Raw genomic sequence first — 13979 nt, forward strand, 5'->3', positions numbered from 1 at the left:
AAGCGGCCAGGGAGAAGGGGGGTCCTGGGGCGATCCAACCGGCAGCGCGGCCAAGGGCGCCGGGGGCCCACGCTCCGTTCATGCCTTCCGCAACACCAACATGGCGGCCTAGCGCCGCTTCCCCGCTTCAGCCAATCAGCGTCAGCGGGCGGGCGAGGCGTAGCGGAAGTTGGAGGCGCAGGGAGCCAATGGGAGGGCGGCGAGGGCGGAGCCACGGCGACAGCGGCGGCAAGGGGGTGAAATTTCTCGAAGGTGCGGCGGCCGCGCCGGAGCGAGCGGGGCCGGGAGAGGGGTCGAGCCCGCGGTACGGGGGCAGCGGGAGGCGGCCCCCAGCGCCGCCAAGATGAACCATAAGAGTAAGAAACGGATCCGTGAGGCGAAACGCAGCGCCCGGCCCGAGCTGAAGGACTCGTTGGACTGGACCCGCCACAATTACTGCGAGACCTTCCCCCTCAACCCTGCAGCCTGCAAGGTGATCCCCGGCCCGCCTCCCCTGAGGGGAGCGAGGGGTTCTGAGGGCAACGGGGGAGGTTGAGATGGAAGCGGGGGAGAGAGAAGGGAGACCTGACGGGATTAGGGAGGCCCTGAGGAGAATCGGGGAGGAAATGATTGAGGGGGTCCTGAGGGGAATGGGAGGAGGTGATTAAGGGGGTCCTGAGGTGCTTAAGGAGGCCTGAAGGGAGGCGGGGGGCTATGACTGATGCGGTCCTAAGGCGGTTGGGGGGGTCTGAGGGGAAGGAGTGACTGAGGGAACTGTGATGGGAACAAGGGAAAAGGGCCCTTTCTTGAGGCTGGGGGTGCGCCCTGTGGGTGTCGGGACCCTGGGGAAGAGGGTTGGGGCGGGCAGCGGGAGGTCAAGCAGCACCCGTGGCTTTTCATCGCTCCACGTGGCGGGGGGGTGTGGGAAGGAGCAGGCCCTGTCAGGGTGGGATGGGCGCTCCCACTGCTGGGGCATCCACATAACTGCCAGGAGCCTCAGGGGCAGCGAAGGGGTGAATGGAACAGGGGCTGTGTTAGCCCAAGGGGCAGAACTGGTCTCTCCACCTGGGGGTTACCTCGGTGGGAGGAGTGCTGAACGGCTCCAGGGTACTGGTGTTACTGGTACGTGCAAGGACGGGCGCATGAGAAATAGGGCTGCAGCCTCGGGGAGCTTAAAATAGCACACAGCTTGCTACCCTCGTGGTGTATGGAGCAGAGTGTAAACGTGAAGCTCCTCCACGCTGACTTAGCATGGTTCTAGGGCATCAGTCTGGCCTAATACCTGCTCTGTATTCTTCTCTTGGCTTCACAGGATAATGTGGAGAGGGCAGATGCACTCCAGCTGACAGTGGAGGAGTTTGTTGAGCGGTATGAGAAGCCTTACAAGCCTGTAGTCCTGCTGAATGCTCAGGTGGGCTGGTCTGCCCAGGAGAAGTGGACTCTGGAGCGGCTGAAACGCAAATACAGGAACCAGAAGTTCAAATGTGGGGAGGACAATGACGGTTATTCTGTGAAGATGAAGATGAAATACTACATCGAGTATATGGAAACCACGCGTGATGACAGCCCACTCTACATCTTTGACAGCAGTTATGGAGAGCATCCCAAGCGCAGGAAACTCCTGGAGGACTACAAAGTACCCAAATTCTTCACCGATGATCTCTTTCAGTACGCAGGGGAGAAACGGAGGCCACCTTACAGGTACAGTACAGTGACAGCGACTTAGAATTGGGTCTTTTCCATCTCATCAGCTCTTCCTGAATAGGTATGATTGTCTTGCATAAAACAAAGTGGTAGATTTACATCCAGTCCTTTGACGTGAGCATAAACCTGTAACCCAGAGGCACGGAAGGACAGATTTGTTCATCAGTTTCTGGTTCTGCCACCAGTGTCACTACTAGTTTATATCTTTGGGTTTATTTTCCTTTTCATTAAGCATTTTCTATCACTTCTTGGATTTTTCGAAGATTACATAGTTCCTGGAAGTACTGAAGATTATTTTCTTGCTATGTGTGCCTTCAGGCTTTCAAATTTGAAGTACCCTGGGACTTCCTCCTGGGTTTTGCACCAGTGGCTTATGTGCAGTGTGGAATTGTGTTTAATTATGCGTCAGTCCTTTTAAGGTAAAGATCTTAATCTGATTAGTATGAAGTGTAGAGACTAGTTCTTAGCTCCACTTCAGATGATTTTGAGAGAACAATAGTTCACATCTGTGTAGTCTCTGCAGTTCCTTATTTTTTTTGTGGCTGATTGGAAAAGGGTTGAAATGACGCTGAATTCAAATGCAGCGACCTTGTATTTGGACTGTTACATACAAAAGTGATTTCTATGGTAATATAACACAGCACTGTGAGCATAAGTTGAACCCTCCCAAGTAATTAAAGACTTAGTGACATTATAATCCAAGAATTCCTTGTCCTTTGGGTGACATGAGGCTGTGATGTGGGGTTTTAATTGTTTAAGGTGTTTAAAATAGAACAGGTAGTACCAACAGTGCTCTTCTCTGCCATCTCTCATGTGTCTGTAGCCCAGCTGTGCTTTTGCAGGATGGAAGCATGAAGCTGGTGCTGTTTAAGATCACTGAAGCAGGTGTTTTTACAACGTTGTAACAGGCCCATTTTATAATTCACTTTTAAGAGCACAATGCTGTGAGCAAATGCAAAAGCACACCAGGAATAGTCACTAGTAGAAACTGAATACACTTGCAGGACTGGGAATCATTTCTCCAAGATATAGGTGGACCAGATAATCTGGATGTGACTCACTTGGATTGCTCTCTTCTTTCCCCCCACGCCCTCCCCACCTACAGGCACATGCTGAGCTCCTTGTGAGCTTGGTATTCACAATTCTTGTACTTCGTTCTGTAAAATGTGGGTTTTTTTGAGGCTGTTACCATTTTCTGAGAGATGAGTGATGCGAGAGAGCACACGGGTGCCTCCTAGAGTTTGGGGTTTCCTTTAGGTACAGAAATAAAGAGCATCCAGTAGGTAAGAGCATAATTGGAAATCCAACAGAGGTTGGTGCTTCCTAATCATATGAGCAGGAGATAAACGGCACAGATTGACCTCTGGGTTGAGAGGTGAGTGACAGTGTATGGATCATAACGGAAGAACTTAAGCTGTTTAGAGCACCTTTAGTGGAATTTTTCCTCTTCAAAATGAAGACAGTAGTTTTGGGAAGCCATTTACTGCAGCAGCAATTTTAGTTTGGGGGGTTGATGGGGTTTGTTGGTTTTGCTTTCTAGATTGAAGTTACAGTTTGTAAAGCTTTTAACGGCAGATGTGATGTCTTGAGGCAAGCTGGAAAATGTTCATTGTGAATTAAACACCTGGGTGAAGTTGCTGGTAAATGATAGTGTTGCTAAATAAGGGGTTTTAAAACTTTTAAGTGCGTAGTTTCAGGTTGTAGTCAGAAAAATGGTCCTGAACAATCCATATGTCTCTGTACTGGACACACATTTATGTTTTAATTTCTTCTGGTTCTTAGTAAACACTTTAACTTTTCTACTTGCAGTTTAATCAGCTTTCCAAGGGTAATGTGAATCTAAAGAGTGAATTGGTAATAGAAGTGAGAAACAGCTGCTTTATACCCTTTTTGGCTCATTTGTGAAGAAGGCAGGCTGCAGATTGATAACCAGACTTAGTCCTACAATCAATGCTACAAAATTACACTTGAAAACTAGCTTCATACACACCTGCATTGGAAAGGGGAGATGGAGATTTTCTGAACCTGTGAACTCCTTGCTGGGTATCACCTGGCTGTCAGCCACGCAACAGAGAGATCATAGAATAGTTTGGGTTGGAAAGGACCATAAGATCAACCAGTTGCAACCCACTGCCACAAGCAGGGACACCTTCCACTAGACCATGTCACCAAAGGCTCTGTCCAGCCTGGCCTTGAACACTGCCAGGGATGGGGCAGCCACAGCTTCTCTGGGCAGCCTGTGCCAGCACCTCAGCACCCTCACAGTAAAGAACTTCTTCCTTATATCTAACCTGAATTTCCCCTGTTGAAGTTTGAACCCATCACCCCTTGTCCTCTCACTGCAGTCCCTGATGAAGAGTCCCTCTCCAGCATCCTTGTAGGCCCTTGCAGATACTGGAAGCTGCTCTGAGGTCTCCATGCAGCTTATCTTCTCCAGGCTGAGCAGCCCCAATGTTCTCAGCCTGTCTCCATAAAGGAGGTGCTCCAGGCCCTGATCATCCTCATGGCCTCCTCTGGACTTGCTCCAGCAGCTCCATGTCATTCTTATGTCAAGGACACCAGAACTGCACGGTGCTCCAGGTGCAGTCTCACAAGAGCAGATTAAAGGGTCAGGATCACCTCCATGACCTGCTGGTCGCTCTCCTTTTGGTGCAGCCCAGTGTACAGTTGGCTTGTTGGTGCTTCAGTTTCTACCATCTCTGCTGCCCATTAAACAGTTCTTGCCCTTTTTTCCCCCTTTTACTACCTGATACTGTCACCTTCCACTTAACCTGGTATGCCAGATTTGTTCCAGCAGAAATGAGCAACTGGAGGTGCTGCTGTTATTAAACATGTAGCGTAGATCAAGCTTTCCACTGGGAGTAATATACCTTGCAAATCGGGAATGAGAATATACACACCAACTCCTGAATGTTCACTGGAGAATAAGCTCCATCTAGTTAAATACTGGAATGAAAAGCCTTTTGTAAATGAACAGAAGGCATACAGGGAGGTCAGGGTTGCATAACTTTGCTCTGTTCCTTACTTGCAGTGCCTTTTTTTTTGGTCCTCATTGTTCTGCAGCTCTGGATCTGTTTGAGCATAGAATTTAGGAAAACCCAGGCTTAGGAGACTCCCTCTGCACAGAAAGAAACCTAACGGTCTGTTGTGCCTTAACCACATTCATAAACCTTGAAATGACTATGTATTTCATTGCAGAACTGTTTGCGACAAAATACAGCTATGAAGTGTGAAAAGCTAGCTTTGCTTTCTTGTCCCAAAGTCATTCCTGTCCTAGTTCATGTGGCTTTCTAGGTTAAACCCATCTTTATGCTGTAGCATGGGCCTAACAATCTCAAGAAGGTAAACAAAGGAGCTATAACTATCTCTGTTTCCAACTAGATGTGAAATGAACAGCTGCAATTTTCTGTCTAACATGAAGAGAAGGTAGCTACTTGCTTGCTCTGTGACTAAAGAATTTTGTTTTCCCCTCCTGCAGATGGTTTGTGATGGGCCCACCTCGTTCTGGAACAGGAATTCACATCGATCCCTTGGGAACTAGTGCATGGAATGCCTTGGTCCAGGGACACAAACGTTGGTGCCTGTTTCCTACCAGCACCCCCAGAGAGCTCATCAAAGTGACACGAGAAGAGGGGGGGAACCAGCAGGATGAGGCTATCACTTGGTTCAATGTCATCTACCCCAGGACACAGCTCCCCACCTGGCCCCCTGAATTCAAACCCCTGGAGATCCTGCAGAAGCCAGGAGAGACAGTGTTTGTGCCAGGTATGGACAACTCTCTCCAGTAAGGAAATCATAGAATTATGGAAAAAATCTGGGAGAGAAAAGCATATATTTAACATCTGTGTGTGGTAGACATAAAGAGAATATTTCAGCTTTCTTATATGGCCCCATCTTTTACAAAAAAAAACCTATTCTGAGCTGTTTCAAGAGAGATATATATTGTGATGCATATTTTGGGACTATTCAGTTAATTCGCAACTATCCTGAAACCATATGGCCTGTAGCATAGGATTGTGTGTGGTACAGATAACAAAACAAGTGGGGCCTGAGTTGCAGCATTGCAGGACTGTGATCCTCAACTATATTGCAGTAGTAGGAAACCATCAAGGTATAAAATAATAGAGGTGTTTGAGTAGAAGCAACTCTCAGACAAAAATGTTTGTTATTTATATATATGTACTATCACAGATCCATGACTGAATTTTGTAGCCTGGGTAGTGGGTCTGCAGAGGAATTTTTCTTAGCTGTGAGGGAAGAGCTACTTCAAGGCACTGTGACACCTTCCACCCACCTCCCTGTGGTTATGCTTCATCTTGCATTTGAAATCAAAAGCTAAAGCAAGAGCCAGTAGAGATACCATTCTCTCTGAGCGGCTGCACTCTGCGTGCTCATTGTAAGCGGGAGGTGAAGGTGAAAGATACAGAGGGTGAGTTCTCAGTGCCCAATTCTAAACCCTACATCATGCATTGTCTTATTTGGCTTCTGTCTGCATTGCTCATCTCTCACATCCAGCTGACTTCATGTTTGAAGAGTGCCTTGTGATTGTCTTGGCACTTCTTGGTGACTCCTCAGTGTACCTTCTGTTAAGATTTTGTAGCTGTCAGGTTCTATTAAACTGGTTCCTTAGTCTTTCTTTGAGGTCTAAGTGGGTTGTAACAACACCCTTGTCTATTTTTATCTATGTGGAGAAGCAGTTTTTGCATCTATTTTTAAATGAAAGGTTAGTCTGTAGTCATAAGAACCCTACTAAATCAGCATGGAAAGTGTTCTCCAGCTTAACAGAACAGGGCTCTGTGCAGTCTGGTTTACAATGGTTCTTGCTACTAAGCCATCAGCCCTCAGTGTGTTCCTGTCCGGTCAGATCTTCAGCGTTGTTTGTGAGCTGGATAATTTGGGCAGACCTTTGAGCTGCCTTCTGTGGTGTATTTCTAGGTGGCTGGTGGCATGTAGTTCTCAATCTTGACACAACCATTGCCATCACACAAAACTTTGCCAGCTGTACCAACTTCCCTGTGGTGTGGCACAAGACAGTGAGAGGGAGACCCAAACTGTCACGGAAATGGTACAGGTAAGAGATTTAGTAGCTTTCTTTTCATATTATCTACTTAAAACCCCAAATACCCTGTTCATTTACATGCAGTGGTACTTCTCAAAGCTAACCCTGACATTTTAACTGTATTTAGGATCCTAAAACAAGAGCACCCTGACTTGGCAGCCTTGGCTGATTCAGTTGACCTGCAGGAATCTACTGGCATTGCTTCTGATAGTTCTAGTGATTCTTCCAGTTCCTCAAGCTCCAGCTCCTCAGACTCTGATTCAGAGGTAATGCTTTTTACCACAGAAGGTGATCCATAGCCTGCAGTTATATTGTTTTTTTCCATACCTGATTGAATGTCCTCATCCTTACATTCATGTCTTATGAAAAAAATTAATAGAAAGCAACTAAACAAAACTACATGGTGGAGGAGCCTGTGGTCTTTGCAGGTTCCATTTGCTGAAGCCTCTTTTTGTATTGCTAAATGGACTTGGTTTGTTTGGTCTGTATTCTGTATAAATCTGTCACTCATCTAGCTAAGCCATACTGTGTAAAATGGCTGCAAAATGAGTGTTTTAAAACTGGGGAGGGGGCACAAGCTCCAAAACAGAGACTTTGACTTATGACAGGGGACATTTCTATGCATCTGAGCCCTTCAGAAGGCACTAAGTCTGCTCTTACTTGGAAGAGTATGTCTTTCTGGAAGTCAAAAGGAATGCATCCATTGTCCTGCCCCACACCAGTCAGTGATGAAATATAAGAACATACCTGTTCCTGAGCTTTAAATGCTTAATTTAAGACTTATTTTATGTGCCTAATCTAAAACAGAAGATTCTTTGGATACTGGTCATTCAGGGTTGCTGAGATAGCTCTTGCAGTAAATTCCACAGCGCAAACAGTGTTCTAGGTTTCTCTGAATTCTGGTTCCATCTCTTCATCCTTCAGTGTGACTCTGGATCTGAGACAGAGGGGATGATGCACAGGCGGAAAAAGAGGAGAACCTGCAGTATGATGGGGAACGGTGACACAACTTCCCAGGACGACTGTGTGAGCAAAGAGCGCAGCTCCTCCAGGTGACTCCATGGCAACTGTTGGCTTTAAACAAGCAAAAGACAACACAAGGCAGAGCTGGCAGACCTCAGACAGGGTGTTCCGTCAGGACAGAGGGATGGGGAGCAAGGGATTCCTTACAGAACATAAGGCAGTTGGCCAGTGGTGGTATCTTCCCTCCACGAGTTATTTTAATTGCTCAAAGCTAAGATTCTTGATAGCTTTTTAAAAATGAGGCTATTTATTTAATAAACTGTTTTATTACTTTTCCTAGTTGTCTCTTTTAATAAAGTGGTTTATTTTTGTTTAATGGGAGAGGTAGGATATTTTAACTGTCCTCTTCAGAGGGCACAAATGAATGGTGAACACTTAAAGATGAGGAATCATCAAGCGAGACTTAGGTTTTGATACCTTGCTCTTCAAATGGAAAACCTTCAAATAGTTGTATGGTTTTTCTACTGTTGCCTCGTTACTTCAGTTTGGCTCACTGCTTTGTCTGTTAAAGGCAAAATTCATCCAAAATATCTGTGCTTATCTTTAAAAAAAAAAATGCAAGTTTCTAGTTAATCTGGAGGGAGGGAAAGTTAATATTGCAGAAATTAGATACTGCTTAGGGAAAAGTTGCTAAGGAAGCTTCTTGAACTTCCCAGGTCAAAAACAGTGAAACGGTGGGAATCTGGGAGTATACTGCAAGGATTTTTTACTAAATGAAGCCTTTTTCTTACATAGCAAAGGCTTTCCAAAACTCTTAAGCAAACCCCTCGCAGCTTGGTTAACTGATGCTGCTGGATGAGCTGACCACCTGCATTAGGGTGCTGTCTAGTTACTGAGCTGCTGGCTGCTCCGGGTGTCAGGTGGATGATGCCCAATCCATCCCTGGCAGTGTTCAAGGCCAGGCTGGGCAACCTACTAGAGTGGAAGGTGTTCCTGCCCATGGTAGGGGGTTGGAACTGGATGAGCTTTAAGGTCCCTTCCAACCCAAACCATTCTATGAGTCTGACTTAACTGGGTGGCCTGCTAACAGTGTGTGCAGCAGTAATTTACCTGAGGAAGTCCAGGTTCGCTGTATCCTGTGTGACTTCCCAGTGCAGGGTACTGCATAAAGAGCTGCTTACTCCTGTATATGCTGTCATGTGTCTTGCTGTGATACATTGTTCTCTTTTTTCCGGGAGTTGCTCATAACTGAATACAGCTGCATTACAAGTACAGAGCATCATTAAACAGTCAGAGAACTGTACTGACTGCTTTGCCCTGGAGGTTTTAACAATTTGTTTGTTATAATGTTGTCAAATCCCATTTCAGCAGGCAGTGTGACTTCAGGCAGGGCACGAACAGCAGATAACAGACCTTAATGCAGAGCCTGTTCTTTTAGAGGAAAACAAAGCTGTAAAATGCAGAGCACACGTGCAGATCTGTTCCTTTGAAAATCATGTGCAATTTTAAGTCATTTGCACTTCAAATCTTGAAATTAATGCCTAAAATGTGAAAGATCAGCACACTCCCTAGAGCATTTGCTTCCCAGGTTTCACTGCTCTCCCTCCTGTATGTTGATTTTTTCACTCTGCGGGGTTGAGTGGCCTATCTGTTCTCCCTGTGTGATGGGTGAGCTGACCGAAACGGTTCCAAACGTCTTACCTTGCTTGTGCAATCTTGCAGGGAAAATAAGCATACAATTAACCTGCATGCTGCAATCCTGTGTGTCTTGCTAGGAAAGGAATGCTACAGTTGTTGACAGACAGGTCTACTTCTTTTAACAGGATTAGGGAATCTTGTGGAGGCCGCAGCTACCCCTGAGAGATGCCACCACCCACGTAGAGGCAGCTGCCCATCGATGCTCCGTTAGCAGCCAGCCAGCTTTGTTCTACCCCCTTCTGCTCCTGTTTCTCACTGTCCTTAAGGTCTTGTCACTCTTCCTCGATCCAGACATCGTCTTCATTATGTGCTGTCAAAGGTTGGCTCCTTAATAACTTCTGCGGGGAGAGCCCTGACTCTATGTTCTTGTGCAATGCTTTGTCCCCTCTGCGCCCCAAGTGAGTGCACTAAAAACCCACCTTTGGGTAAGGACATGCCAAGTATTTAATGGTTCACGTAACTGGCAAAGAAGACAACGGTCAGTTTTTAAAGAACTCTTTTTAAAACCAGCGGGTAAGTGGAAAAACCTGCCTTGTTTTGACACTGTCATATGTTTACATGTTGTCCTGGACACTTGAGGAAAGGAACACCAGCCCTTTTGGCCTGTCTGAACGTCTGGCAGATCTCACACCACAATGTCAGAGAAGGGAGGTGGGATGAATGCTCCAAACCCTGAAGTGACTTCAGTGGAGGTGACCACCAACCTGAAGCATCTTTCATGCTCTTAATCTACATCTAAGGTGCACCACCTTAACCAGCAACGGTCTGTTTACTTTTGCTCTGTGTCTGTTCTGATGACTGGTGACAAAGATGCACTAGCACCTTGTGACAGGAAGCTCAATGGAGCAGGAGAATCCTAAAGTTTCTTGCACAGCAAAAACTGGGGGGAAAAGTCAGCATTTGCCAGTAATCACAATCCTTTAGGTGCAGGTGTGGTGTTTAGCACCAGGCAACAACTGACGAAGTCTGACTGTATGATAACAGTTGCTGGGCTTTAAGTACCAAGCAGTGACAGGGCCGTGGGCTCACCCAGGCCTGTGCAGTTAGCATGCCTGAATGGCTTTTCTTTGAGGTTATGGCTTCAGACATTTCCAGAACTTGTGGTGCCAATTCGAAAGGACTGGGAGGGGGGCATATTGTTGTTTTATGCTTTTTAAAAATGCAGTGTGTTGCTTAAGTCTTTGTAGGTGCATTTGTATTATTCCAGGTACAGCTCTCATCCCCAAGGGATCTGTTGGGAGCTGCTGGGTGTTTTTAGCAGGGGCTTGTGCTGGTGGTGTTAGTGAAGAGGTCTGTCTGCCTGAAGGTGAGCTGCAAGGGAATCCTCCTCCTCCATCTGAGCAGCACAGCCAGAAGGTGGCTGGGTTGGGGGGCTTCCTTGGATGTTCTTCTGAGACCCAGGAGGTGGGTATTAGATCTCTTCAGCTGCTCTTTGGGAGAGGGAATTTGAAACAAGTAGAGTGTGTGTTGTAAACCTGCAGTGGTGCCCTGGCACTGGTAGCGGAGGGGCAGCCTTAACTGTGACTTGCTTACACGTGTTGGGGTTGATGGAGCCCAGGACATTGCTTGTCTGGTCTTCCTGATGTTTTTTAACCTTGTCTCTTCCTTGTTCTCCCCCTTCTTGGAGAGTCTGACAGGATCTGTTTCTGAATCTTCTGTACCAGTCATTTTGCATAGGAGAAATGAGATGGTGGGCAAGTGGAGAGAGGGAAGGGTTTTGGTACACTCCTTAGCTGGATTTCTTGTGATAGCCAGGCATAAATGAGCACACTTACTCTGTAGACTGCTGCAGGTTCTTCCACAAGATTACTTCATTTTAAAACAGAAAACTTCCCAATCTCCTGATGTTCCTGGCCAAGGTTGCCTTTTTCCCTGCCTGGATGAACATGTACAGCACATGTCTCCTCAGGCAGTGCAGGCTGAGGCTGCTGCCTTTTGCAAGAAGGTGGGAGCCTGGAGGGTCAAGGGCTCAGAAGTCTCAGCTCTGTCAGGGTGAGGGAGCCCTTGCAGAGCTTCCCACTGCCCTCTTCATGGCTTGGAGGGTGGTACCTCAGTGAGAGGGCTCACACTATAGCTTGCAGTTGCCTTTGGTGTTCAGGGTTCAGTTTTACACTCTTCAAACCTTCCACACCCTTACCCCCAGAAGCACAGTGGGAAGATCCAGAGTGCAAAGGATTCTTCCATGCCTATGAACTCTTCCATGGTGTGAAATCCAACAGTTCCACATTGAAGCCTGTGTTTGCCATCCCTCACAGGAAGCAGTGTGTTTGAAAGGGACTGCAGGCATTGCAGTGCCAGCAACGCTCTGCTGACTGCTCCACAAGGCACTTCCCAATACAAAACAAAGGTGTATCTGTTCAGGCTACCTGGGAATCGAGACTCCTGGGATCTCTGGTTCTTCCACTTACAAGTTCTTGCCTCAGCTGAATGGGTGAGCTTCTGTCTTTGTTTTAGTAGATGAGGAAAATACCTACCTCACAGGGGTGTTGTGAGGCTGAAATGTAATTACTGTGTAAGATGCTTTGAAGTCCTCCCACAAAAACTCTTCCAGGCATCTGAAGCAACCCGAGACTTCCTAACCTGGTGTTACCTTTCTGTAGCAGAAAACATTGGGGATGTTGTTGTTCAGCACTCTTGGCCACGTGGGGTTCTCTGCTGGCCCTTTCAGAATTGCTGTGTGGTACATAAATTGTAGCAGAACAAGGGGTTTTGTTTTCACCAGTTTAACTCTTGGCATTTCATGGCCTGCTCCAAACAGGAGGTCCTGCTAGATCAGGAGCTTTTGAAAATAAGACTAACTTAAATCCTCTCTCAGCAGGGAGGCAGTTTCACTGGCCTTAGGGGAAGGAGGGAGCTGGTGCTCCCCAAGCCCTCCTTCCAGGCTGGGTGACTGAGGAATGAAGTTAACTGTGCTCCCTTGTGCCTAGCTCTGTGCTTGTGAGAGGCTGACTGGGGAGAGGGGCTGTTGTGCTCTTGCCTTTCCAGGTTTGTGCTTCTTAGGGCATCCATGTCTCTTGATCCCACCCCACTGCTTTTGTGACCTGGAGAACCCCTGGCTATGGTCCAGTGCCCTCACTTCTTTAAGCCCAAGGCAGCAGCCACTCTCCTCAGCCCCTGGTGGGACTTGATCCCACTTGCTCCCCAGGGACAGGCTGAGTGTCCCACTGGGCTTGCACTGAGTGCTTCCTGCTTGCCCTGTGTGTATGGGTGTCCCTGTCCTGCCTGCTCTGGTGGAAGCTGAACAGGTTTGTGAGCTCTGGCCCTCTGATACCCAGTACAGGCTTGTCTGCTGTGACAGTTCAGGAGCAGAGGAGTAAATACCCCTGTAGAACTGTCCATGTGGACAGCAGGCGCAGGGATCTCAGCACTTGCTCTCTGCACAAGTGCAGTGGGAGCACAGGCACAGCTTCCTCCCTTCCCAGCTGGGCTGTGCTGGCTCCAGTTTGTCTTCTCAGTTACATTAAGCATCTCCAAATGCTCAAAGATAGCAACCTCTTTCATGATTAACCCAGACCCTTTTTCTCCCTCAATCTCCAGCCATCGTGGGGCAGGAAGCATGACTCTCAACTGAATCAAATCCAAAATGCCTGTGTTAGCTAATTTTACCCAGAGGTTTCTGGCATCCCCCTTGTGAAGGGGGGAAGGAAAGAGCTTAGGGATTCATTTGACAGTCACACTGTCAGCTCCAAGCCCTGCTACTGCCCTTAGCTGCTTTTATCACCCATCCAGCAGAGCTGGGAATACTCTTATGTCTTGTTTGGATGATTGTGGGTTTGCTTTTTATTTGAAATAAAATCGATTATTTTGCATTATCCTGTTGGCTGGTCCCTTTTGTTCCTGTGAGCTGGAATAACCCCACACGTGTGCACCTCTGCTTCCCAAAGCACCGCAGTGTGCTCAGTGATGGTCAGTGACAGCTATAGGGGTGCTTTGGGACTTTTTCAGCTCTTCTTCATGTGTCATTAGTGTGTCTGTATGATGAGGTGTGGTTTGGAAGCTGCTGGGGCCATCAGGTTTGTGTCTGTAGCTTTGTTACCAGACCATAACGAGTGCTTTTGACCCTTCCCTGTCCTGGATTGGGAAAGTGGAAAAAACCTCATGTATTTGGTTAGCGAGCTTGTTGGAACCAGTAACTGCAGGGAAAAAAGCTGAGTGTGGGACAGCAGCCTGGAGACTTCTGAACTCCATCACTAGATTGTAGCATTCAGCAGCACCCGATTCCAGAACACTGCATGACGTAGAGCTGGGTAAAGCCATTGTAGAAATGCTTTTCTAACCCGTCTCTTTGATTTTGTCATTCCAAGAGAGGTGGTTTTGTGTTCTCCCAGCCTCAAGATAATCCTGTTGTTTGTCCTCATTTCCAGGTACTGCTTTTACCTCCTTCAGTGCCACTGTGGCCTTGCACTGGGACACGGGTTAGTGGTGGCCTTGGCAGTGCTGGGGGATGGTTGGACTTGATGAGCTTAAAGGTCTTTTCTAACCTAAACAATTTTGTGATTCTATGATTTATCCTTCTGATTTATCTCTTCATCTTCCTTTGTGTGGGACAGTTGCAGCCCAGTACCTCGTGTCAATG

At 47.2% G+C, this 13979-nt stretch overlaps 1 protein-coding gene across 1 annotated transcript; it reads left to right on the forward strand.

Moving 5' to 3' along the window:
• Positions 1–125: 125 nt before the first annotated feature.
• On the forward strand, positions 126–13215 carry JMJD6 (jumonji domain containing 6, arginine demethylase and lysine hydroxylase). Its single transcript, XM_061377025.1, has 7 exons — positions 126–472; positions 1292–1680; positions 5162–5448; positions 6619–6754; positions 6870–7008; positions 7667–7794; positions 9529–13215. The coding sequence occupies exons 1-7, from the start codon at positions 344–346 to the stop codon at positions 9563–9565; spliced, it is 1245 nt and encodes a 414-aa protein (XP_061233009.1). The 5' UTR covers positions 126–343; the 3' UTR covers positions 9566–13215.
• Positions 13216–13979: the final 764 nt, after the last annotated feature.

The sequence above is a fragment of the Neopsephotus bourkii genome, unplaced genomic scaffold (genome assembly GCF_033783945.1).
Source record: "Neopsephotus bourkii isolate Nb327-2 ecotype Australia unplaced genomic scaffold, CSIRO-AGI_Nbou_v1 NB_1749, whole genome shotgun sequence".
Lineage (NCBI taxonomy): Eukaryota > Metazoa > Chordata > Aves > Psittaciformes > Psittacidae > Neopsephotus > Neopsephotus bourkii.